The 24,538-nt window shown below is 38.1% G+C and overlaps 1 protein-coding gene across 3 annotated transcripts in view; it reads left to right on the top strand.

The window, feature by feature from the left end:
• Nucleotides 1–18,333, top strand: part of TNFAIP8 (TNF alpha induced protein 8) — a 114,519-nt gene extending 96,186 nt beyond the window's left edge. For 2 of the 3 annotated variants that reach the window (XM_081053134.1, XM_081053135.1), the window contains exon 2: nucleotides 16,644–18,333. In XM_081053134.1, coding sequence (XP_080909260.1) covers nucleotides 16,644–17,209 — 566 coding nt within the window. In that variant the 3' untranslated portion in view covers nucleotides 17,210–18,333. The remainder of the gene's footprint in view (nucleotides 1–16,643) is intronic. The other variant, XM_081053136.1, reaches the window with a different exon arrangement.
• Nucleotides 18,334–24,538: the final 6,205 nt, after the last annotated feature.

Raw genomic sequence — 24,538 nt, 5'->3', positions numbered from 1 at the left:
GTAAATTGGCTCTGAAATATAGTCACATTTATTTCTGTAAGGAAGGAGTTGCCCACATAAATGCCTATAGAATCCAGGAAATAAACATAAATGTGTGAAGATGGCCAGGGAGGGTAGTCTCCTTCTAAAGGGGCCAGCCACAATTTACCTCAGGACAATTGTTGCCATGTGGAAATGTTGGCCCATTTTCGTCACATCTTATGATGTTTCAAAAAACATCAGAAACACTGATTTTGAGGTTCAATTTCCCAATGTTCTAACATGGACCCGGACCACTAGTTCTAAGAACAATATAACACTGTGCAGGCCAAATAATGGGGTGTCCAGGTTACAGCCTCTTCAAGACATCCTGGTCTAAATAAAACGGGGACAGCTGAGCATTAGAAGCAGGGGAGAAAAAGTTAGAAAGGGGTCGAAACCCCTTCACAGAAAAGTGCCATGCTGGGAGTACCCAGCGGTAGAGCGACCTTGCTCCTGTCATCAATCCTCTGGGGTGTTTTCAGGTTTTTTATCCTAGAATTTCAGAGCTTCAGTATATCTTTTTTTTTTTTTTAATACGTTCTATTTCTGTGAAAGACGTCGTTGGTAGTTTGATAGGAGTTGCGTTGAATATGTATGTTGCCTTAGGCAAAATGGACATTTTAACTATATTAATTCTTCCTATCCATGAACATGGTATGTGTTTCCATCTATTTGTATCTTTTTTCATTTTTTTCTTCGGTGTCTTATAATTTTCTGAGTACAGATCTTTTACTTCTTTGGTTAAATTTATTCCCAAGTATTTTATAGTCTTGGAGCAATTGTAAATGGATTGTTTTTTTTTTTTTAATTTCTCCTTCTGATATTTTATTATTGATATATACAAATGCAATTGATTTCTGAATATTAATTTTGTATCCTGCTACTTTACTAAATTCATCTATCAGCTCTAATAGTTTCTTGGTGGAGTCTTTAGGGTTCTCTATATATAGTATCATGTCATCTGCATACAATGACAATTTTACTTCCTCCTTACCAATTTGGATGCCTTTTATTTCTTTTTCTTGTCTGATTGCTGTGGCTGGAACTTCCAGCACTATGTTGAATAGAAGTGGAGAAAGTGGGCAACCTTGCCTTGTTCCTGATCTTACGGGGAATGGTTTTAGCTTTTCCCCATTGAGTCTGATGTTAGCTGTGGGTTTATCATATATGGCCTTTATTATGTTGAGATATGATCCCTCTATTCACACTTTCTTAAGGGTTTTTATCATAAATGGCTGCTGGATTTTATCAAATGCTTTTTCTGCATCTATTGATATGATCATGTGATTTTATTTTTTCATTTTGTCAATGTGGTGTATCACATTAATTGATTTGCGGATGTTGAACCACCCTTGCATACCAGGGATGAATCCCACTTGATCATGGTGATGATCTTTTTAATGTATTGCTGAATTCTGTTCGCTAACATTTTGTTTAGGATTTTTGCATCTATATTCATTAGAGATATCGGCCTGTAGTTTTCTTTTTTTGTGGTGTTTTTGTCTGATTTTGGGATCAGGGTGATAGTGGCTTCGTAAAAAGTGTTTGGGAGTCTTCCCTCCTTCTGGATTTTTTTGGAAGAGCTTGAGGAGAATAGGTGATAATTCTTTTTTGAACGTTTTGAAAAATTCACCTGTAAAGCTGTCTGGTCCAGGGTTTTAGTTTCTTGATTACTGATTCAATTTCCCTGGTGGTAATCAGTCTACTCAGGTTTTCTGTTTCTTCTTGAGTTAGCCTTGGAAGGTTGTACGCCTCTAGAAAATTGTCCATTTCTTCCAGATTGTCACATTTGTTGGCATATAGTTGCTCATAGTAATTTTTTGAAATTTTTTGTATTTCTGCAGTGTCTGTTGTCACTTCTCCTCTTTCATTTCTGATTTTTTAAATTTGGGTCCTCTCTCTCTTTTTTAATGAGTCTGGCTAAAGGTTTGTCAATTTTGTTTATCTTCTCTAAGAACCACCTCTTGGATTCATTGATCTTTTGTATTGTTTTTCTGGTTTCTATTTCATTTATTTCCACTCTGATCTTTATTATCTCCTTCCTTGTACTCCCTTTGGGCTTATTTTGCTGTTCTTTTTCCAGATCCCTTAAGTGTGAAGATAAACTGTTGATTAGTGATGTTTCTTGTTTCTTTAGGTAGGCCTGCAATGCTATAAATTTCCCTCTTAGGACTGCTTTCGCGGCATCCCATAGATTTTGGATCATCGTATTCTCATTTCTTGAGATATCTTTTGATTTCTTCCTTGATCTCCTGGTTGACCCATTCATTATTTAGTAACATGTTATTCAGCCTCCATAAATTGGTGTGTCTTCCAGTTTTTTTCCTGTAGTCTGTTTCTAACTTCACAGCACTGTGGTAAGAGAAGACAATTGGTATGATTTCAATTTTCTTAAATTTATCAAGACTTGTTTTGTGGCCTAACATATGGTTTATCTTGGAAAATGTTCCATGTGCGCTTGAGAAGAACGTGTATTCTGCAGCTTTGGGGTGAAATGCTCTGAAAATGTCGATTAAATCCAAGTGGTCCAATGTGTCATTTAAGGCTGTTGTTTCCATATTGATTTTCTGTCTGGAAGTCCTGTCCCTTGTTGTCAGAGGTGTGTTGAAGTCTCCTACTATGATAGTGTTACTGTTGATCTCTGTCTTTATGTCAGTCAATATCTGTTTTATATATTTGGGTGCTCCTATGTTGGGTGCATAGATGTTTACTAGGGTTATGTCCTCTTGTCGGATCGATCCCTTTATTATTATATAGTGCCCATCTTTGTCTTTTAATATGTTCTTCATTTTAAATTCTGTTTTGTCAGATATAAGTATTGCAACTCCAGCTTTTTTTCATTTCCATTTGCATGAAATGTCTTACTCCAACCCTTCACTTTCAGCCTGTGTGTCTTCTGATCTGAGGTGAGTCCCTTATATACAGCATATACAAGGGTCTTGCTTTCTTATCCACTCAGCACCCTATATCTCTCTCTTTTATTTATTTATTTATTTATTTATTTATTTATTTATTTATTTATTTTTATTAGTTTCAGGTGTACAAGACAAGGTAATACTTAGACGTTCATCATTTATATCCCTCACACTGTGAACCCCCCTCCCCCCATCCATTATCCCCCCGACTTCACACCCAGCCATCGCATTATATATATATATATAAAATTATAGTTGGCATTCATTAATGTTTAGCTTCTGGTGTACAATGCCATGATCAGGCATCCACATTATCTCTGAGGTGGTCTCCCAAATAGGACGCATGTCCATCGGATACCCAACAAAATCTTTACGACATTATACCCTATATCTCTTGATTGGAGCGTTTAATCCGTTTACAGTTTAACCCATTTACATTTAAAGTGACTATTGATAAGTACATAGTTATTGCCATTTTTAAAATTGTAGTTAGATTGTTTTCATCTTTCTTCTATTTACAGAAGTCCTTTTAGTATTTCTTGCAGTGCTAGCTTGGTGGTAATAAATTCCTTTAGCTTATTCTTTACTGAGAAGCTCTTTACCTCTCCATCAACTTTAAATGATAGCCTTGCTGGATAAAGCAATCTAGGTTGTAGGCCTTTGTTTTCCATCACTTTAAGTATCTCCTGCCACTCCCTCCTGGCCTTGAATGTTTCTGTAGAAAAGTCATTTGATAGTCTTATGGGAGTTCCCTTGTATGTAACCCTCTGACTTTCTCTTGCTGCTTTTAGGATTCTCTGTCTTTAACCTTTGCCATTTTAAGTATAATGTGTCTTGGTGTAGGCCTGTTTGGGTTTATCCTGGTTGGAACTCTCTGCGCTTCCTGGGCTTGTATGTTGGTTTCCTTCACTAGGTTAGGGAAATTTTCAGACATTATTACTTCAAATATGTTCTCAATCCCTTGCTTCCTCTCTTCACCTTCTGGTATTCCTACGATGCGCATGTTGTTGCACTTGATGTTATCCCAGCGGTCTCTTAAACCATCTTCATTATTTTTTATTCTTTTTTCTTTCTGTTGTTCTGTTTGGGTGATCTGTGCTCACTTGTCTTCTAAGTCGCTGATTCGATCCTCTGCTTCATCTAACCTGCTGTTAATTCCTTCAAGTGAGTTCTTTCTTTCAATAATTGTGTTCTTTAGTTCTAACTGGTTGTTTGTTATGATTTCTACATCCTTCTTTATGTCGTCTCTAAGCTCCTTAAACATTCTTATCACCAGTGTTCTGAACTCTGTCTCTGACAGGTTGGTTACCTCTGCATCATTTGGTTCCACTTCTGGAGGTTTCTTCTGTTCTTTTATTTGGAACATGTTTCTTTGTTTCCCCATTCTGGCTGACTCTCTGTGTTTCCTTTGATGTATTAGGTAGATCCCCTAGAGTTCTTAGTTCTTGCTGGGCTATCTTATGTAGTATGTGTCCTTTATATTTGACTTGCACTACTTCGTTCTTCTCCTCTGCGTGTGCTCCAAAGGTGACTCTTGTGTTGTGGGAGCTTCAGTGTATCTTGATACGTGGAATGAGACTATTCACTTCGCAGCCCAGCAGATCCTATCATATCATTTGTTTACCTGTGAGGAGATCTAGCCCTTGGGACATTGACATGTCTATAAAACACATGACTAGCGTAACATTTTAATACAGTTATTGGGGAAAAGTTTTGACAAGAATGTTGGAAGTTGTGCCAAGAGGCATTTTTGAGAGATGCCCAAGCTGAGGCCGAGAGGTTACTGCTCCTAAAATATTCAAACAGATGGGTTTGGGATATTTGCATGCGTGATTCCAGAACATTTGCTGTAGGGATTGGGTTAGCTAAATATGGTCACTTTTCCAAACAAAAGTGGCTGGTTATTTTGTATGTTTTGGCAACAGGCAGGGGAGAAAAGCAGTAGACAGAAAAAGAAAAGGCATGTCTTTTACATAGATTCCACTCCTTTAAAACAAAAAAATATTATGTTTCACATCCAGCATGTTTTTGTCCCTAGCGTACAAGTAAATTCATTCATTAAGCTCTAGATACATGAAATTGAATTGACTTCCTGACACAGCATCATGAATTGCTGTAAAAGGTATTAGTTCACTCCATGCTAGCTGGATTGCCCATTAAACACTTTGAAGAATACAGAGATGAATAAACGTGGTACCTTCGTTGTCAAAGATCATAATCAATAAGGTAAGATAGGAGTTTAACTCTCCCACAAGGCAGAAAAGCATGCTACATGGAGAGGGGTTTATTATGGGATTTGAAGAGATCATTCTGCCTTTAGATTTTGAAAAGCTACTTGGAAAAGGAGGCATTTAAACTGAGCCTTAAAGGATGAGCGGGAATTGTTCAGACAGAGATGGATAGAGTGGGTGAGGGTAGACACATAGCTTTTCTTTAGTGTCTATTCTTTGATGTGTAAGACTTGTGTTCCTTTTTTGGTTCGAGGTGTTGCTTTATTTTGGGGAGCAGACACACTGCCAAGTGGAATTCTGCAGCTGGCTCAGCAGCATCGTGACATTTAATAGAAAATTCAAAAACAACGAACACTATCTTAAATTGCACTTTTCTTACAGAGCGGCCTGTAATAGGCAGCAGTGAGTGTACCTTAGCTCTGCCACTAACTACATGCCCTTCAACAAGTCACTTGATTTCTGAGCCTCGGTTCTCTCATCTGGCTCCCACAAGGTTGAGTAATAAGAGGACCAAACCAGAACAAACACTTTCATAAACATCTGAAAGTGTTCTAGTGAAAGTATTTTGCAAACTGTACAGTTCTACACAGATGTCAGCTGTAATTTTGTTGTCTGATTGTCCTTGTTATGTGGTCAGGAACACCCTGATGAGACTGGAAAGGGTATATTGACTGTTGGTGGCAGTTTTAGGGGCTGGTTCAGTAACTAAACTGCACTCCAGTGTGCTGGATTTTAAAATCTGTTACTGGTTTTCTAAACACCTTGCAAATATAAATATTCATCAGGAGCTAGGGCCTCTGGCAGGATGGGAGAACTTGGGAGTGGAAAAGTATAAAAAGTCTTAGAGCTTGTTTAGAGGATTTTCCTTTACATTCCGGTGTAAGGTTGGATTATATCAACACTGGAAAAAGGCTTCATGTCATCAAGAAGATATGTAAATAAAGCCAGCTTAATTAAAAAGTCTTTAAGAAAACCACAACATATCCTAATCCAATATAATAAGTAAGGAAGGGTTCATTTTGTTAAAAAAAGAAAGACAATAATTCACTAAAATCAGTTTTGTATAAATGCTTATAGGATATTTTTATTTAATTTGTGGCTTAGTGACAGAGCCCCACATTTTGGTTAAAATATCATGGAAAAGGAACTAACTCTTTTATTCTCTTGGATACATTATCAAAATTCTTTAAGGCTTTAATGTAATAAGCTATATTCTGAAAACATTTCCTCTGGATTGTGTGCACAAGCTCGTGTCTGCTTTTTTAGTGAAAAAATTTTGAGACAAAATCAAATCTGTTCCTATTCTACTCATAGCATGCCTTCAATATATACAGCCTTCCAGGAGTATATACCTCAGAGCTCAGGTCCTTCAACTTTACTATACAACTGAAGCACACAGGGTATTTCTCACAAGTGCCGCTTCTTCGACTGCAGTCCAGGGGATTCTGATTCAGTAGGTCTGGCTATCTGTATTTCTAAGAAGCCTCCCAGCCCTTCCGAGGCAGATGGTCCATGTCAGTGAGCATGCTACCCCAGATGCCTGCTCTGGCTATCCTCTTGAAAACCAAGTACCTTTGTAGTGACGTTTCCTGGGACTTGATGATGTTATACATCGTTTGTGTTTAAAGTTTTTCTAAAATCCATAGGAACCACATGCATCCGTGGGTATCTGACATACAGGTACACTGCTGGACAGTTTTTAGTCCCTAAGCCGTTTGTGGGAATCCTATAGATCAGCTCTGGAATACAGTCACATTGATTTCTGTAAGGCAGAATCTTTTATTCTTCAAGGTCAGTCTCTTGAGTCAGTCTCCTTTTGTGAAACTTTCCTCAAACCTTGCCTGTCTCCGTCACTCCATGTAGCCAAAGTTATGTTCCCTCTCTTTGCTTCCATTTCATTCTGCCAAGCTACATGCTCATCTGCCCCCCACTCCCATCCTACGTCAGGCAGAGTGCCTGGAGGCAAGAGCTGCTGTTATTTATCTTCGAAACCACAGCATCTGATCCATAAACTCAACAGAAGTTTTGTCGAATGATTCATGTCTTTGGGTTAATGTATTCTCTTCTCCCCTCACACCTATTTCACAAGACATGATCACAAAACTCTGTTATACCAAAACTTCAACAATATCTGCCTTAATGATAACACTATGAATGATGAATAGTAACAGTGTACATAAATTGACCCAGTTGTTTCACATCTGGCACGGTTCTAAGCATTTGATATGGGTCATTGTCATTCAGTCCTCATAAAAACCTTAGGTGTCCCCATTGGCACATGAGGAAACTGAGGCGTAGAGAGGTCCGGTAAGGTGCCACAGGGACACATTTACCTGGGGAAGTCGAAGATCTGTTGTCAGGGTGTAATTACTCATACTTCCCTTTTCAAAGGTATTCCCATTTGAATGATAAACTCTGTGATTCCCCTAATCATAACGATTATTTGCCCCTGTTAAATAAATACCTGCGTTTTATACCCACTACGTCATCATCACTCACTGGGGGACTCTCATTGCTATTGCAAGAGTGTGAACAGAGAAAGGTAATAGCCATGCGTCTCTAGCATCTCATCATTTTATGTCAGTCATGCATGGAATTATGGCCACTTAGTTTATAAGTCTCTCATCACTCAAAGTTGTAGTGCTTAAGAATTGCAAGCCTTTAAGACTTCTTTGCCATGCTCAGTGTCTATTCATATATATGCTTATCAATGCAGGGCAGGGGCGGGGCGGGGGGGCAGAAAAACCCAACTCTGAAAGGATAACAAAATTCTAAGAACGATTGTTGCCTCTTTAGAAGCAGGGTTTGGGCTCAGGGCTATGCAGTGGGTGGCAAAGCTGAGAAAGAGACTTTTCACTGTATATATTTACATTCTTGCTTTTGAACACTAAGCATATTTGTATTTTTAAATTATATTTTTAAATGTTTTTAAACTGCTCAGCGTTATCATCGGAAATACAGCCTATTTCAAGGGTTGATCTACCTTATGGAATCATTTCCTCCCCAAGGGACACCTGGTCTCTTTCTTTTCTTTTATTTCACATCACTTAGTTGAGTATTATTAGGTCGTCTGACCATCAAGGGGAAGCTGCATTTTTAAAGCTTATGTCGCATAATTAAATTCTTAAGAGAATAGCTTGGACTGGGACATATCAGGGTTCAACATCATCTCTTCCACTTATTGACCACTGGCTTTGAGAAAGTAACTTAATTTCTCTGGGTCTCAGTTACCTTACATGTAAAATAGGGATAATAATTACCTCCCTTTTGGGGTGGTTGTGAAGCTTCAAGAAGATAACTGCAGATTCTGGGCAGTTCTGGGGATAATGCAGTAAAAGTTCAAAAATATCGTGGCTAGCCAGTGGGTTCTCATGACTGTAAACCTCTCATTCTGACTTTGGGTAGCCACAAAATTCATTTCTATTCCTGTAACCTCTGTCCTAATATTTACCAGACTGGCATTCCCTGGTGTCCAACCATACCACTTTATATAAATACCACCAAACTTTTTTCCAGTCCTGGTATTAGTGAACCTAGAGGTATCGGGGTCTCCTGTCAGAGATTGTGCATGCAGAAAACAATTGAGGCATCACATGATCAGCAAACTGACCAAAAAAGAGCAGAGATGGAGTTTAATATGAAGTTAAAGAAGTTGAAACTCAGGAGATAACATTTTCAATTTGAAAATCATCACAAAACAGCCACAGCAATAAAGGACACACAGTTGAAGCCAAAATTGTGATGAAGCGATTCCAAAATTAAAGCAACAAAAATAGCCTGAGATCACACAGGGAAAGGATTTCTTTTGGACATAATTTCTCTTGTCCATAAATTTGGAAAATAGAGGATAGAAGGAGAAATGAGCTATGTGCAAATATTGGGCATGAGTTCCTGCTTCTTCATTTCAAGGTGATATTATAGTAAACAAGGGAGCAAAAAAGTGTGCATTTGTGCTTTGTCATGAGCCTAGCACACTGCTGGGTGTTTTCAGATTTGTACCGCATTAAATCTCACTTAAGCTGAAATGATGCCCCACTTAGCAGGTGAGAAAACTGAGGTTCAAAGAAATTAAACTGCGCCCAAGTTTAAAACCCAGGACTCTTGATCTTGAGCCTTTTATTTCCATCCAATGCTGCCTTTGAGTTTCAGTTTCTTTGGGAAGCTTCTGAAACTCTGGGTAAGATACTATGACTGGTGTGATCTTGTCAGCTACTGTGGGTTTTCACTTCAACTTTTTTAGCCCATTTCCTTTACATCTTGCTTCTGTTGCACGGTTTTGCATGGATGTCGACACTGTTTCTCTTTGTGTCTTTTTGTAGTAGCCTTCACTTCTGTTCTCCATGGGCCAGTTTTCTTTAGACAAAATTTTCTTATACCATCTATCAGAGTACTTGTACCGAATCTTGCTAACCAGAGATTCAACAACTTAAAAAGGTGAAATTCCCTGATGAAGCAAGTTTTAATATATATTAGATTTTGTTTAAAATGTCATCATGGAAAAGGAAATATGACTCCTAAGTAACTGAACGGTGTGAGGTCTCTTTTCACACAACCATCTGGCATTTTGCATTTCTCAGCTCCATATTACTTCCCAAAGGAGTTGATTAATTTTAACCAAATGTGATTCAATACAAAAGACCATCAGAGTGTATTTGAAGTTTAATTTGTTGAGTTCTTGAAACCTATGGAGAAGGCTGTCTGTGCCAGGCATTTTTTGAGACACTTCTATGTGGTCTGTGTCCATTTATCTTGGGAACATCTCGAAAAGGTGGGGATCATTATTTTTATCTTATAGATGGGGAAATTGTATTTCAGTCATCTCCCTGAGCAGGATGGCAGTTCATGGAACCATTAGAATATGTGGACTTCTATAAGTAAACTCTTCTTTTTCAGGGAATAAGTTGCCACAGGAAATGTGTACCAGTTCTCACTAGTAAATGACAGGCTTATACTGCCGTGTTTTTTTATTGTTTGTTTTGTTTTTCTACTTTAATATGTGGTAAGGGGTACGGTTTTAAGACAGTACACTCATGACTGTCATACAAATACAAAATGGACTTGTAAAAAAATATTACTTAACTCATTAATTGATAATGAATCAATAAACTTATAAAATCAGTTCAAAGAGAATTTCAGGTGTTTACACAGGTAAACAAAAAATGAAGAATCGGGCCGGCCTTGTGGCTCAGGTGGTTGGAGCTCTGTGCTCCTAACGCCAAGGTCGCCGGTTTGATTCCCACCTGGGCCAGTTAACTGCGCCCTCTACAGCTAAGATTGTGAACAATGGCTCTCCCTGTAGCTGAGCTGCCGTAAGCAGCCAGAGGTCAGCGTGACCTGCCGCGGGCTGTGGGCTGCTGTGCTGCCAGGAGGAGCCAGTGGCCAGTGTGAGCGACCAGCAGCCAGTGAGAGCTGCTGGGAGCTGCTGGGAGCAGCTGACAGACCAGCGAGCGATTGCCTCAGCCGGGGGGAGCCAAGGCTCATAATACCAGCACGGGCCAGGAGCTGTGTCCTACACAACTAGACTGAGAAACAATGGCTTGAACTCCAGTGGTTGGAGAAGGGGGAAGGCAAAAAAAAAAAAGAAAACTAAGAATCAATTGCACCTCCACTAGACACGTGTGTCTCTGTGGACAAGAACCAGTTACAATACTGTCAACTTACAGAATTCTCAAGTAGATTAGTTAAGAACAACAAAAAGAATCTGGAAAGGGGTGCTTATAATTCCTAGTAAGCCACCTAATGATTTTTTTTTCTTTTTTGGCCCATTTCAAAGTCATGGTTTTCCCTGACATTTTGTCTTCTTTATTTTGTTGCCTTTTTAAATGAGCATGTACTTTTTGGAAGCTATAGGTAACACAGAGTGAATGACTTAGCTCTCGCTGTGATGATGGTTATCGTTGGTTTTTAACCCCCTGGGGTCATGAAAATCCACACACACCAAAATTTACATTCAGTATCAGGTTAAGGATCCCCTCAAGGCTTTGTTCTTTTGTTTTAGGGCCTCTATCTATGTAACCTAAGGCAGTTTTGGGGTTAAGGTGCTTGGCACTTGTCTTTTCTCTCTGGATAAGATTGCCTCCAGGTGGCTGCCCATGGCCATTGCTTCTGACCCTTCCAGGGCAGTCCACTGCCCCCCATACCCGACTCCTACCTCCACCCCATTGGAATCTCTGCTGCTTTGCTATCTGTGACTCTCTCCCTTCTCCTCCATATAGTCCCTTTTTCTTTCTTTCTTTTTGTTTGCTGTTTCTTTCTCTATCCTATTGAATTCCCCACTTTGCAAGTATTGAGTGTGGAGGCTAGTGTCACAGACACATCACCAGCCATTCGGACTATTCCTGCCTGTTCTTCTGGAGCACTACCGAATCCCTGGGGGGGGAGGTCAACTCTTAGCCTGTTGACTTCTTGTGTTTACAGCTGGTTATGGCCACTTTCTTATCCTCAAAGCTGTCTTTTTATTAAGCCCCGTTCAGATTTGGAATTACTCAGATGCAAGACAGATTACAACAATCAGACATGGTCTCCAAATTGTCTTCTTTCCCATCCTTTCTGATACTGGGCCCACTGGATCAAATTTTAACTTAGGCAAGAATTAGCAATGATATAAATGTGCATCTGAGGTCACCTTTTAAAAGTTCCAGGTATAACAAATTTGATGGGTGAAGAAATTATATATTTGCTGGTGAGGTTGTAAAGAAGTAACTTGAGTGCTTGACTGTATTAGCGATTTCTTAGCTGGAGTGATGTTATGAGGAACTTTTGTTAATTTCAGAAAATTATAGTTTTTCATTAATATTATAAAAAGGGTTTTTTTTTTTTTTTGCCTTCTGAGCACTTTTTTATCATGTATGTAGGGGTCAGTATATTTTTACCATCAATGTTTATTTCCAAATCTATAATTGTTGATGGTAAAACCGGGATTCCCTGAATATCAGTTTGCTTTTCAGCAAACATTGCTGAAATGGACTATTTGGTTAAGTTAAGAAAGGGAATAGAGAGACCTGGAAGGGACAGTAAGATAAGTAGGTATGAAATAGCACTTACAACTATTTCTATAATACACTCATAAATAGTTTTAATATAATAGTAATCCTTTGTATATTTTTGACATATGGCATCATTTTTCATTAATCAACACGTACATGTATATTTTCGAACACAGGTGAATTCATCCTAAAGAGTAAAACATTGAGCCCTTTGTCCTTTGAGAACATCTCCTGTTCACATTTTAGTTGTTTCCCAGGATATTCCTTTGGTCCATCCCTCTGATACATGCTTAAGCATAGACCCATTCGTAGGGAGAGGGGAGCCTGTGTCTAATCTTCTACTGTAGCTCAGTCAGAACCATTGCACGCTGCCTTTACGCTGAATATTTGTACTGTTGTCCTCTGGTGTTTTCTCATTGTGCATAACAAATTTTTCCTCTTCATAAGAGCTGATTGATGACAGTAAGAGAAACCACACTGTGGAGTGCACTGAAAGGGAAGAAAGCTGCATAGTTAGCTGGCTAAAACAAATATCTGTTTCTCTAGCTTTTAAAGAAAACAAACAAAAACACCCACATACATATGTATGTAAGACTCTCACTTTGCAAGTCAGCATGTCTTCATAGAGAAGTATTTGAGTATAGTGAATAGAGGGGGAAATTGATTCTGCTTCTGTCACAGCACCACGTATCAGACACATTCATAGGACCAGGGGATGACACAGTGAGCAAGCTATTCAATGTTTGCTATCAAAGAGCTTAGATTCTAGTAAGGAGAAACAACATTAAAAATTGAGGCAAGTGATGGGAAGTTCAGGAACAAAGAAGTGTGATTGTTAGCAAAGAATGGAAGTGGAGCATCATTTTCTAATTTACATTTTTTAAATTGTGGAATATTGGGGAATAGTGTGTTTTTCCAGGGTCCATCAACTCCAAATCAAGTCATTTTCAACCTAGTTGTGGAGGATGCAGCTCACTGACCCATGTGGGGATCAAACCGGCAACCCTGTTGTTCAGAGCTCGTGCTCTAATCAACTGAGCCATCCGGTCACCCCAGATTTACATTTTTGAAAACCCTGGCTACTGTATGGGAAGAGATTGGAAAGGGGCGTGGACTAGGGTGGTGTCCATCCGTGGAGAGGGAGGGAAGTGGAAAGAATTTAGAGAACTGTGAGGAAAGATAGAATGGGGAGAACTTGGTTATAGACTGGGTAAGGAAGAGGGGGGTAGGGCGGATGACTTCCAGGTCTCTGACTTGAGTGAATGGATGGAAGTGATGCTATTAATTAAGATAGTAAAGAATGGAGGAGTACTTTGGGGGCAGGAGGAAACAAAGATTCTGTTTTGGACATGGTACGTTTGAGATGCCTGCCAAAGAGCCGAGGAAAAGGAAAACATTGAATGCATTTGCAAAATGAATCCGGAAAAGAGGTCCGGGCTGAGTTGTAAGGTGGGGGTCGTTGGCACATGGGTGGTATCTGAAGCCATGGGAGTGGATGAGATCACACAAGGGTGAGGGTAGAGAGACACAGAAAAACTTAGTCCAGGACTAGCTCTGAGATATACCAGGCCTTTAAGGGATCTGGTGGAGAAGGTGGAACTGACAGATGAGCATGAGCAGGAATGGCTACAGGCAGTCAATTTGGTAGGGGAAAAACAATCGTATTTCATAATCACACACCACACAGCCCTGGCCTGCAACTCTCAGCCACAACCCCCAGTTGGCTCTGAAAAAGCCTTCACTAATGGAAGAAAAGAAATCTACTATAAGCATGGCTTCCCCGCCGGGGTAGAAAGAGCTTTAGTCTCATTTTAAAAGATGGCCGCACATGGTATAATCCAAAGAATAGAGTGTGAAGCTACTGATGTGTCTCTAGCATAAGGTTTGAAGTTCCCCTGGGACAAATGTGAAAGATCAACTTCTCTGTCCCGGTTCAGACTTGGTCACCAGTAAATGGGGAATAATCTTGCTTAGTTGGCAACATTCTTGCCTTTATGCTTTCTCTTGGGGGAAGTTAAAGTGCTACACCATAGAGTTTTTGTTTGATCTTTATGTTTGAAATTAAATGGGACAGTTAGATTTAATAAGAAAAATAGCTTCCAAGAGGTGTGAACTTGCAAGTTCAGCCTTGGGAAAAGGTGCAAAGAGGTATCTTTCAAATCCATCGCCCTCTATTTTTAGTTACTTCATACTAAGTCCCAGATGGGATTTTTGTGCCATGTTCTAATACATTAAAAACAAAATCACCTTTCAACCGTATATAAAATAAATACTTCTTGAAATCCTAAGTTATTTACTGTGCATGTGAAAATGTTGGAGCGTCTTTTTCTTTTTCTTTTTTTTAAATGCTCACATTGTCAAATTTTTGAATCACAAATGTTGTGATTTTTCCCCATTATTTTTAAGTGTACAAGATATTTTCCATCCTCAGATCTAGAAATTGCATAAATATTCACCTTTGTTTTCTTCTACCTTATTTTTGCTTTAATTTAATTGATGTATGGTATGAGGTAAAGCTCTAAAGTTGTACATTTTGTCCAAATAACCAACTGTGAACCCCTGCTATTTTTATTAAATAACCCTTTTCTTTTGCATCAATTTACAGTGTCTTATTTATCATATAAATACACAAACAAAAATAATACATATTTTCTAGAGCATCCCTTTCTGTATAGATCAGGTTGGTTTATTTGTTGAGGTCCTTGTCATAAGTTTAGTAAGGGAAGATAGTCCCTGATCTTAGTATGGTAATATTAACTATATGTGGGCCATTTCTTTTGATATCAGTTCTTTAGTTTGAATTAATCCATATGCTCTTTTGCAACCATTGAAGAATAGTAATAGAAATGGACTACAGTATAAAAAAGCTTGGAAACCTTCACAAAGTTGCTATTTCTCATGCTTTTTCACTTTCCTTTTCTTTCTCAAAATATGTTTCATTTATTCTTCTGCAGTTTCAGTTCATGTTTCAGAAGTTTAAATATTGACATTTGTTTGATTGTACATTTCTAATTTGATCAAGGCATTATTTCAGGGTAAATGGCCCTATATATTAATGAATGATATTCTCTGGTCATTAGGAACTACTTTGCAGCTACGTATACTATATACTATGAGCTACTTTGACCCAAAGTTCAAATCTAACATGGCAGTTCCACATTGAGGGAGTTGCTCTTATATATTCTCCCAACCTAGATTTGGGAACAGGTGGCTTTTTGTTTTCTAATGTTGCTAGCCTGTCCAAACTAGAAATAATTGTATGTATTGATGCCCTGACTCAATCCTACATACCTATATTTCTAAGCCTTTTATTTTTTGTTACTGAATGAATGCTTTCCAACACCCAGGCCTAAGCTCATACACTGGTGTGTGTATGCAGAGAGAATAGCTGATCCTGGACCCAAAGCTGGAATAGATACCACAGGAGCTGCAGCCCTGAGGACCTTGGAGAAGGGAGAAAGCTCAGTGTTAGTGGAGCAGCATACACAGAGTGGGGGAAGATTTTGGAGAAAAACTAAACCTGGTTTGGTGCATAACCATTTATTGAGCATTTTCACTGACTGGCTGTATGCTAGAGGCATCACATATTGTCTCATTAATATTTAACACATACAACTATGGTTATATGTACCTTAAACCTCTGTCAAATTAACTGATGACAATTCCAATAGTAAACTCTAAGCATCAGCTTTTTCTAAGTATGTTGTTCATGTAGCACATTTTATTAGCTCATACAGTATGTTTATATCCTCAAAGCATATAAAAATTTAAAGGGAACACTATCCATTCATCAGAAATAGCAAGTGATAGTAGCTCTCCAAGGAACATTTCTTTCCAGTACTCAACTTCCGGGCGTTGAAATTCAGGGTGGTTAGGATAGCCACACTGGTAGGTACCGGCCAGTGTCTTAGGAAATTTGACTTTTTGTGGCTAGCTTGTAAAGCAGGGCTCTTCTTTGGAATTGCTACATGATTTTGCCATTTTATTCAAATTAATGGCTTTGTCATTTGTTCCTCTTACATTTAAATGAATTTCTTTAAATTGTTCTTGATTACTGTTGGCCCAGAGAACAATTGTGGGGCCGATTTTATATTTTTGATGTGTTTCTTATCAAATTAAACCAGGGAAAAGTTGCATTAAAAACTTACTGCCTCTTGAGACATGCTATTTTTATAATGAAAAAAAAGTTACTTTTATGAAAGTTGAACCCTTTAACTTCTAAACAAAGTATTGACTACATAGCAGAAGGTATAAACTGCTTGAATTGCCAAAGATCTTAAAGATTATGCACAATCTATAAATTTCACAAATGAGAATCTAATGCCTAGAAATGTAGGAATTTTTAAAAATTTCTTTTCTGAACAGAAACTAATGTCAGTAGATGGGAGAAGGAAAATGCATCTTAATATCTATTTCTTAAGTTGCTTCTCTCACTGCTACTTACTGATTTTTTTTAATTCTCCCCCCGCCTCCCGCCCCTTTGTTTCTAGTGGCCACAGATGTCTTTAATTCCAAAAACTTGGCCGTTCAGGCACAAAAGAAGATCTTGGGTAAAATGGTATCCAAATCCATCGCTACCACCTTAATTGATGACACGAGCAGCGAAGTGCTTGATGAGCTCTACCGGGTGACCAAGGAGTACACCCAGAACAAGAAGGAGGCTGAGAAAATCATCAAAAACCTCATCAAAACGGTCATCAAGCTGGCCATTCTTTACAGGAATAATCAGTTTAATCAAGATGAGCTAGCACTGATGGAGAAGTTTAAGAAGAAAGTTCATCAGCTTGCGATGACCGTGGTCAGTTTCCATCAGGTGGATTACACCTTTGACCGGAATGTGTTATCCAGGCTGCTAAATGAATGCAGAGAGATGCTTCACCAAATCATTCAGCGTCACCTCACCGCAAAGTCACACGGACGGGTTAACAATGTCTTTGATCATTTTTCAGATTGTGATTTTTTGGCTGCCTTGTACAATCCATTTGGGAATTTTAAACCCCACTTACAAAAACTTTGTGATGGTATCAACAAAATGTTGGATGAAGAGAACATATGAGCATGTGAATTAAGGTTGTGACTGCTCACAATTTATTTGAAGATGGAGCACTGTTGGTTTATGAAGGAGAAAAGAATTTTTTGAAGATTACATGTATTTCAGAAAGACTTTACCCACTTCAATTGTTGGACATTAACGATAATGTTCTCTGAGGCTCATTTTATTTGAAGAAAAACATGTTGCCAAAAATTGTGGTTAAAAGATGTTTGATTGTAATGCAAATACAGAGTTATACAAAGGAAAATATGTATGGTGCCAAACCTCAAGACATCTTTTTTTAGGGCAGTTGTGTTGGTGGCACATTGGATATGTCTAATGTGTTCAGAGTTATGTATTTTGATTCACTTTTATTCCTTACTATGTATATGTACACCTTTAAAAAGCCAAGATCTTTCTCTTGCTGTCATTTCTCCTTTTGAAACTATTCCATTTTCAAGTCTACCTTTTTGTTAAAGATTCTTTTGTTAAAGATTTTTGTCATTGACATTCAAGAACTAACTCTTACTTGAGAATTAAGACATTCAAGAATTAAGGCAGTCAAATTTGAACCCTCAGGAAAATAAAAAACTGCTTCTCTGAAATTAATATTATAGAAACCAACTGTGTTTGACAATATGAATAATATCTAATGTAAGAATATGCTTCTGGAATGGAGTCCTGTTTTTTAGTACCAAGAGCGATACTTCCTACAACGTGATAATTCCCCTAAATGTAGTAACATTCCATTGCTTTGAAATGCTTGCTGAGGGCTTAACTTTTATGTTATTTTGAAAATGTGCTGATGAAATCTCCATTTTTAATGTAAGAGACAAAGATAATTTTCAAATGTAAGAGACAAAGAGAATGTCTAGATTATTCTTGATAAAAGTAAATGGTTTTAAGAAAAATAAAACAGTCTTTATTTTAGAGATGAGCCCATGAAAATAATTTAGTGGGATGAGGGAGGGGCAAACGGGAAGAACGGTTATTGCTACAGAACATGAGAATGAAAATTAATGCATTTCAATGTTTAATAAGGTTTGATAGGTAAATAAATAATATCACTTTTTTATTTAACTGATAAGGTTTTTGCTAATTTTTTTATTTGCTATTTTGATGAGTAAACCAAAGAGTATTTGCATTCCAAGCAGTTTGTGTGTTATTTCTATGTAATTTTATATGTGTGAATGATAAAGTAAGTATTTGCTTATTTTGTAAAAAAGAAATGGAAACATGCTGGCCAACTATATCACCTACCGTGTTCTCCCAAAAATAAGACCTAGCCGGACAATCAGTTCTAATGGGTCTTTTGGAGCAAAAATTAATATAAGACCCAGTCTTATTTTACTATAATATAAGACTGGGTTTTATATAATAGAATAGAATATAAGACTGGGTCTTACATTAATTTTTGCTCCAAAAGATGCATTAGAGCTGATGTCTGGCTAGGTCTTATTTTTGGAGAAACATGGTAGGACTCAACCACCAGCACTAAACATTTACATTGTCACCTTGTTTGTGACTCTTTTGCCTTGAAATTGCCTGCCTCCCAGAATATTGACATTAAAGTAATAGTTCTCCAGGAAATGTCCTACAACTGAAAATTCCACAGGTTGATCCACTACAACCTAGAAGAGGGCTCAGTTTCTCTGGGACCCTCGTGTGCTTATCTAAGACAAGCAGCAGAGACAAAGAGCATCTGTCTCCCTGTTTGATATTAAATCCTGACATAAAGTTTTGAACTGAAATGACCATTCTCACTTCCCAGAGCTGGTAGGTGACCACTATATGTTATAGCAATAGCAAGGTGACAACAGAAAGGACCCTCTAGCTTCATAGCCTGCTACATAGCTTATAAATTGAGTGCAGCAGCCTTCCTTGATCAGCTCTGCTTTCCTCACAAGCTGAGGAGGGCAAGCTGAGAGTGTGAATTGTGGGAGCTGCTGGTTTGGTGCATTCTGTTCTCTCCAGATCTCTTCAGCAAAGTTATGGAAATTGGAAAGTGGGTGCTTCTTGCTCATCTCTAGCTGTGGACAAGACCAACCAGAGAGAGGACCTGGGAATAAATGTAGATCAGTGTGCGCATATTTGGATTGCAGAGATGTGCTTGCAGGCTAGTAACCAAATGCACGTGGGGAACTGGTGGAGCTATCCTGAATCTCACACAAAGAAGGCAGTGAGGAGTATCCTGAAGGAGGAAAACCTGTTTGTTACTATCTTTCAGCGTCATCTTCTGGAAGGAACTCATCTCCTTACCATTCCCGTGCCTAGGAGTCATGCTCCTAGAAGGATCAGTTACAAAGTCTTGGTCTGTAAGTTCATCTCTGATGCAACAGGACTCCCTTTGAGCATGAATTTAGTGTGTGTGTGGGGGGGGTGGGGGTAGGGGGAAAGGTGATTTTAAAGCTGGAAAGAATTGAAATGTGCTTAGATAGATAATCCTGAGACAAGATATACTCATTTTGGGATCTTATGAATCTTTTTAAAAACTGAGTCTTTTTACATGGGGAGAATTATGAATTGTGTTAGAATTAATTTTTAAAATTTTGTGCTGATGGCTTCTCTGCAAACAAGAAGTAATATTATAGATGAGTGATAAAACTAGTATTAACAACTGACCCAGAGTAGTTATTGTGTGCCAAGCACCTTAACTCATTTAATCCCTGCTACAACCTTCACTATTTTACAGATAAGGACACAAAGGCAAGAGAATTTAAGGAACTGTTAAATGTTAAAACCACAATATCAATAAAACGTTTTGTTTTTTAAAGATAGGAGGGATAAAAGCAATTCTAGAAACATCATTGGTTTAGCGTAGAGTGGGTAGTGTGCTTCTGAAATGGTTTTTCACATGGTGACATTTTAGTTGATATTTAAACCCTACAGGTCTAACCTGTTCTCTAAAGATCTGGGTGTGACTTTATACAAAGACATTTTGTGAAGTTTTCAATATGGGTCCTCATTTGGGGGCATCTCATGGCTCAAATTTCTGTCTCCTCTGGAACTTCAAAGTGCTCACAATGAACAATGACTTTGAACATTGACTCAGGAGGTACAGTGTACCCCTCCCCGCTAGGTGGTCTTTCGGTGAGCACACAAGGCACTCTATGTGCGTACAACCAAGACAGAAGCAACATCTCACCATTGTGTTCCCTGGAAAAGGTATGGCATCAATTTGAAACGTCAACATTATTTTCCACGTTTAGATGCCGGAAATATCTGAGCAAGTTAGTTTAAGAATAGCCTTGTGGTTTTCTGATTATTAGACCTCTCATATACAACTCAAAATTAGTTTAAAAGAAGAGCAAGTGATAGGAACTTGAATAGTGCAGAAATAATGCTTTGTTTTGTCTAACGTAACAGTATCTTATTCACAATTATCTGGGAAGTTCTTTTTTTCTTCCACCATGTAAATACTTAAAAAAAAAAAAAAAAACCCACAAAGTTTAAACTTTCTAATGGATTTTCCCCCACAGAGGATTAATATAACACTTTTTTTTTTTTTGGCTTTCATTTGATTGATTTATTTATTTATTAGTTTCAGGTGTACAAGACAAGGTAATACTTAGACGTTCATCATTTATATCCCTCACACTGTGGACCCCCCTCCCCCCATCCACTATCCCTCCGACCTCGCACTGAGCCATCACATTATATATATAAAATTATAGTTGGCATTCATTAATGTTTTGCTTCTGGTGTACAATGCCATGATCAGGCATCCATAGTATCCCTGAGATGGTCTCCCAAATGGGACACGTGTCCATCGGATACCCTACAAAATCTTTACAACATTATTGATTATGTTCTCCAAATTAATTTTCAAAAACCCTGAGGCCATCTTGTGTTTACCAACTGTTTCCTAATCCCCTCACCTTCCCCCTTATCCCCACCCCCCCACCCCCGCCCATCTAACAACTCTGTTTTTCCTCTTTGTCCCCAAAACTGTTTCTGATTAGTTTATTCACTTATTCTTTTCCTTAGATTCCGCATATAAATGAGATCATATGGTACTTGTCTTTCTCTTTCTGACTTATTTCACTTAACATAATGTTCTATAGATCCATCCATGTTGTTGCAAATGATAAGATTTCATTTTTCTTTATGGCTGCGTAATACTTCTAGGCATCTATCCGGAGAAATCCAAAACTCCAATTCAAAAATCTGTATGCACTCCTATGTTTATTGCAGCAGTATACACAATAGCCAAGACATGGAAACAACCGAAATGCCCATCGGTAGATGACTGGATTAAGAAACTGTGGTAAATTTATACAGTATAACACTTTTTGTGTTCTGTGCATTTTAAGTCAGTTGGATTTTTATTGAAAATTTTCATTTATCCTGAAATACTTGATGAGAGCACATAAGCTAAGTTATAAGTTAGCATACCAACCTTGACAGAAAATAAATAAAAGATGAATGTGTCTATCCATATGATAAAATATTTGTAATAAAAAGTTAAGTGCTATTTAATTGCTAGGAAATAAAAATATTCTAATAAAACAAACTTAATTAGAATGTTAATAGGATTTATAACATTTTCACATTTTTAGCCAGTCTTCGTTTCTAAACTTACATTATCAAAATTAGTTGAACTTTCCAGTGTTTGAAAAATTACTGTTTTTCTTGATGTATTATATTTCTTGATGTATTATATTGATGTATAAAGCTTCTTTGTAATTTATTAAACTGAAAGCAGGTTTTAACACTCAATTTTTAAGACAGGTAAAATTTTATCCTAGCTCTGAAATAATTTTCTTACTGTGATTCAGATAAAGTCTTTATAGAAACCCCCTAATGAAAACACTGAAGCACGAACTAGAAAAATGAGTCAACATTTTGTTTCTAAAATGGAACAGGAAAGTCTTTAGGAGCTTATAAACGCATATCACTAGTATGGCAAACTACTGAAAATCCATTTTTCTCTTTTATTGAGGTGTCCTCATGGTTAGTTATATAGGCCCAGCGCCAGAAAGACACTTTTATCTTGGGGACTTTCCCAAAATGGAGACATTTCTCTGTAATACTGATTTATGTCTGTCTAGCCAAAGATGTGTTTTCCATCTAGCATTGAACATCAGCCCTAAGTTATAGGGGACAAGCCACTTCCAAAACATCCCGTCTGCTGAGCACTGAAAAAGGATATGAACAAGTCAGCCAGCGTTCACAGTTAAGAGAAAAACATCTGTGCTTTGGAACATGTTCTTCAAATACAGAGAATTGTGCTGTGTGTCCACCAAATTTCCATGAGATCTTTGTAAGATTAGCCAGCCAATGGATAGTCCCCCTCATCTTCCATCGTGGGTGGCTGAGGAAATTCTCTGCCTTCCCCACTAACAGCTGCAAAACTGTATTTCTGCCTTGTGGAAATAAGCACTTGGGGTTATTTCTTAACACAAGGAAAGAATATTTGATTTTTTAAAGTACGTGTTTTAAGTTGCAGAATGATCTAAGACACTATGCTTCTCTGTACTTTGGTTTTTCCATTTAAAAGCTTCCAGACAGAGTAAGTCACTTGAAACGGCCTGATGTAAGGTTTAAATACAAGGCATGGAAGTGAAAACTCTGAGTAGGTATACCTAGATTGTCACCATATCTGGGACGACTGATGTTTCATAAGAAGCCCAGTTTTCATTTTCCTGGAAATGACTTTTATCAGCCCAGCAGGAGCCACCACTTACCCATCCTAGGTGGCTTGTCAGCATCTTTTGCTGCTAAGACCACTTGTTTTCAGGGAAGGAGAAATACTTGCCAAACGAATTATACATTTTTATAAGACATGTAATGTCCTGGAAAAGGACTTGCTGAGGATTAGATAAAAATGCCAGCATATTGCTGTTCCCTAATCGTATGGACTTTGTGTTCTCATAACTGACTTGTCACATTTTTAGCTTGCTGAAATAGTCACTGGAGAATATGCAGTAAAATCCACAAGTGGAAACATTCCATAGTATTTTCAAACACGATGTGTCAGGAGTTTGGCATCTCCTCCTCCTGGGGACTCACTGGAGGGTGGCCAGGTAGAGCCCAGCAGGGTACAGAAGTTGTGTGCTGGAGCAGTTTCCAGTGTTTCCAGCTCCTTGTCTGCCAGGGAGCCTTCTCACCTTATCTCTAAAATTGGATAAAATGGACTTTCTCATAGTCTCATTTTAAGGATAAAATTGAGCAAAACATGGAGGGCTTTTTTCCTATGTGACGTATTATTTACCTGAGCAATGAAAATTAAGTCTGGAGCCTCAAATAAATTAAACAACAGACATTGACAGCCCAAAAGAATTTTATTAAGTCCCAGTCCCTTTTTAAAAAATGTTATTTGCTTTCCCTTTATAATGAACACCTACTGTGTGCCCAACCCCGGGGCTGGGCCTTAGAACTACATAAAAACCTAGTTCTGCAGTCGAGGAGTTTACTGACTGGTGGGGACACCAACAGTGCACAGGTGAGTTAGTACTAAGTTGGGAGTCCCAGGATGAGGGGGAGCCCAAGAAACACTTTGTTAGCCACAAACAGGCTTTCTGGTTTTAAATTTTTCAAACAGATTTTTGAGTTTTAAATTCATATTTTAAAAGCAATAAGCTCAAAGTAGTGGCAGATTTCTTTTTCAAAATCAATAGCAAGTACGAGAGAGAGGACCGTACAGGTAAAAGAAAAATGTTTACAGGCCATCGTTTTTCTGTTAAAAATAAAAATGGTGGTTTAAGGGAGTCGATGACAGATTACAAACTGTACTGAGTGGAAGAACATAAGTGAAAACTAAGAAGTAACATTTTAATTAATATTTAACTAACATTTTAATTCTTGGGAATATTTGAGAAACAATAGGAAAGAATTTTTTGACTTTTTATTTATTTTTTCAATTACAATTGACATTCAATATCAAGGAAACAATTTTTTAAATCATTTCTTTCAGAAATACATTGTAGCCCCACTTGTAAAGCTAGATAAACTCTGGCTTCATATACTTCATAAACTTCGTCCTCAGCGAGGTATACCTGTGTCCCCTGAGGACTCAGGCCAGTACACAGAAGTACATGTTGAACTGGTCCAGTGAAGATGACCCTTCCCCATTTCTTGCCAGCCATGCCACTGAGCCAAATCTCAATATGTCCTGCCCACCATTTGGTTCTGTGTGCTCACTTGCCACTAGTTACCATAAACTCGAGCTCCCAGAGTCTTAGAGATGAAACAGTAACAAACAACACGTCCTCAGGCTGGCAGAGGATTGGAAATCAGGCCTGAGAACAATGTGAGGTTTAGACCCTAAATGTGTTTATTGCCAATGGCTTTCCCTGTGGCTCTAGACAAGACAGGGATCTTTTCCTTATCGTTGGAGTATGTTGAGAGAGT

Source organism: Rhinolophus hipposideros (genome assembly GCF_964194185.1).
Source record: "Rhinolophus hipposideros genome assembly, chromosome: 7".
Classification (NCBI taxonomy): Eukaryota; Metazoa; Chordata; class Mammalia; order Chiroptera; family Rhinolophidae; genus Rhinolophus; species Rhinolophus hipposideros.
This window is presented reverse-complemented; position numbering and strand designations above follow the sequence as displayed.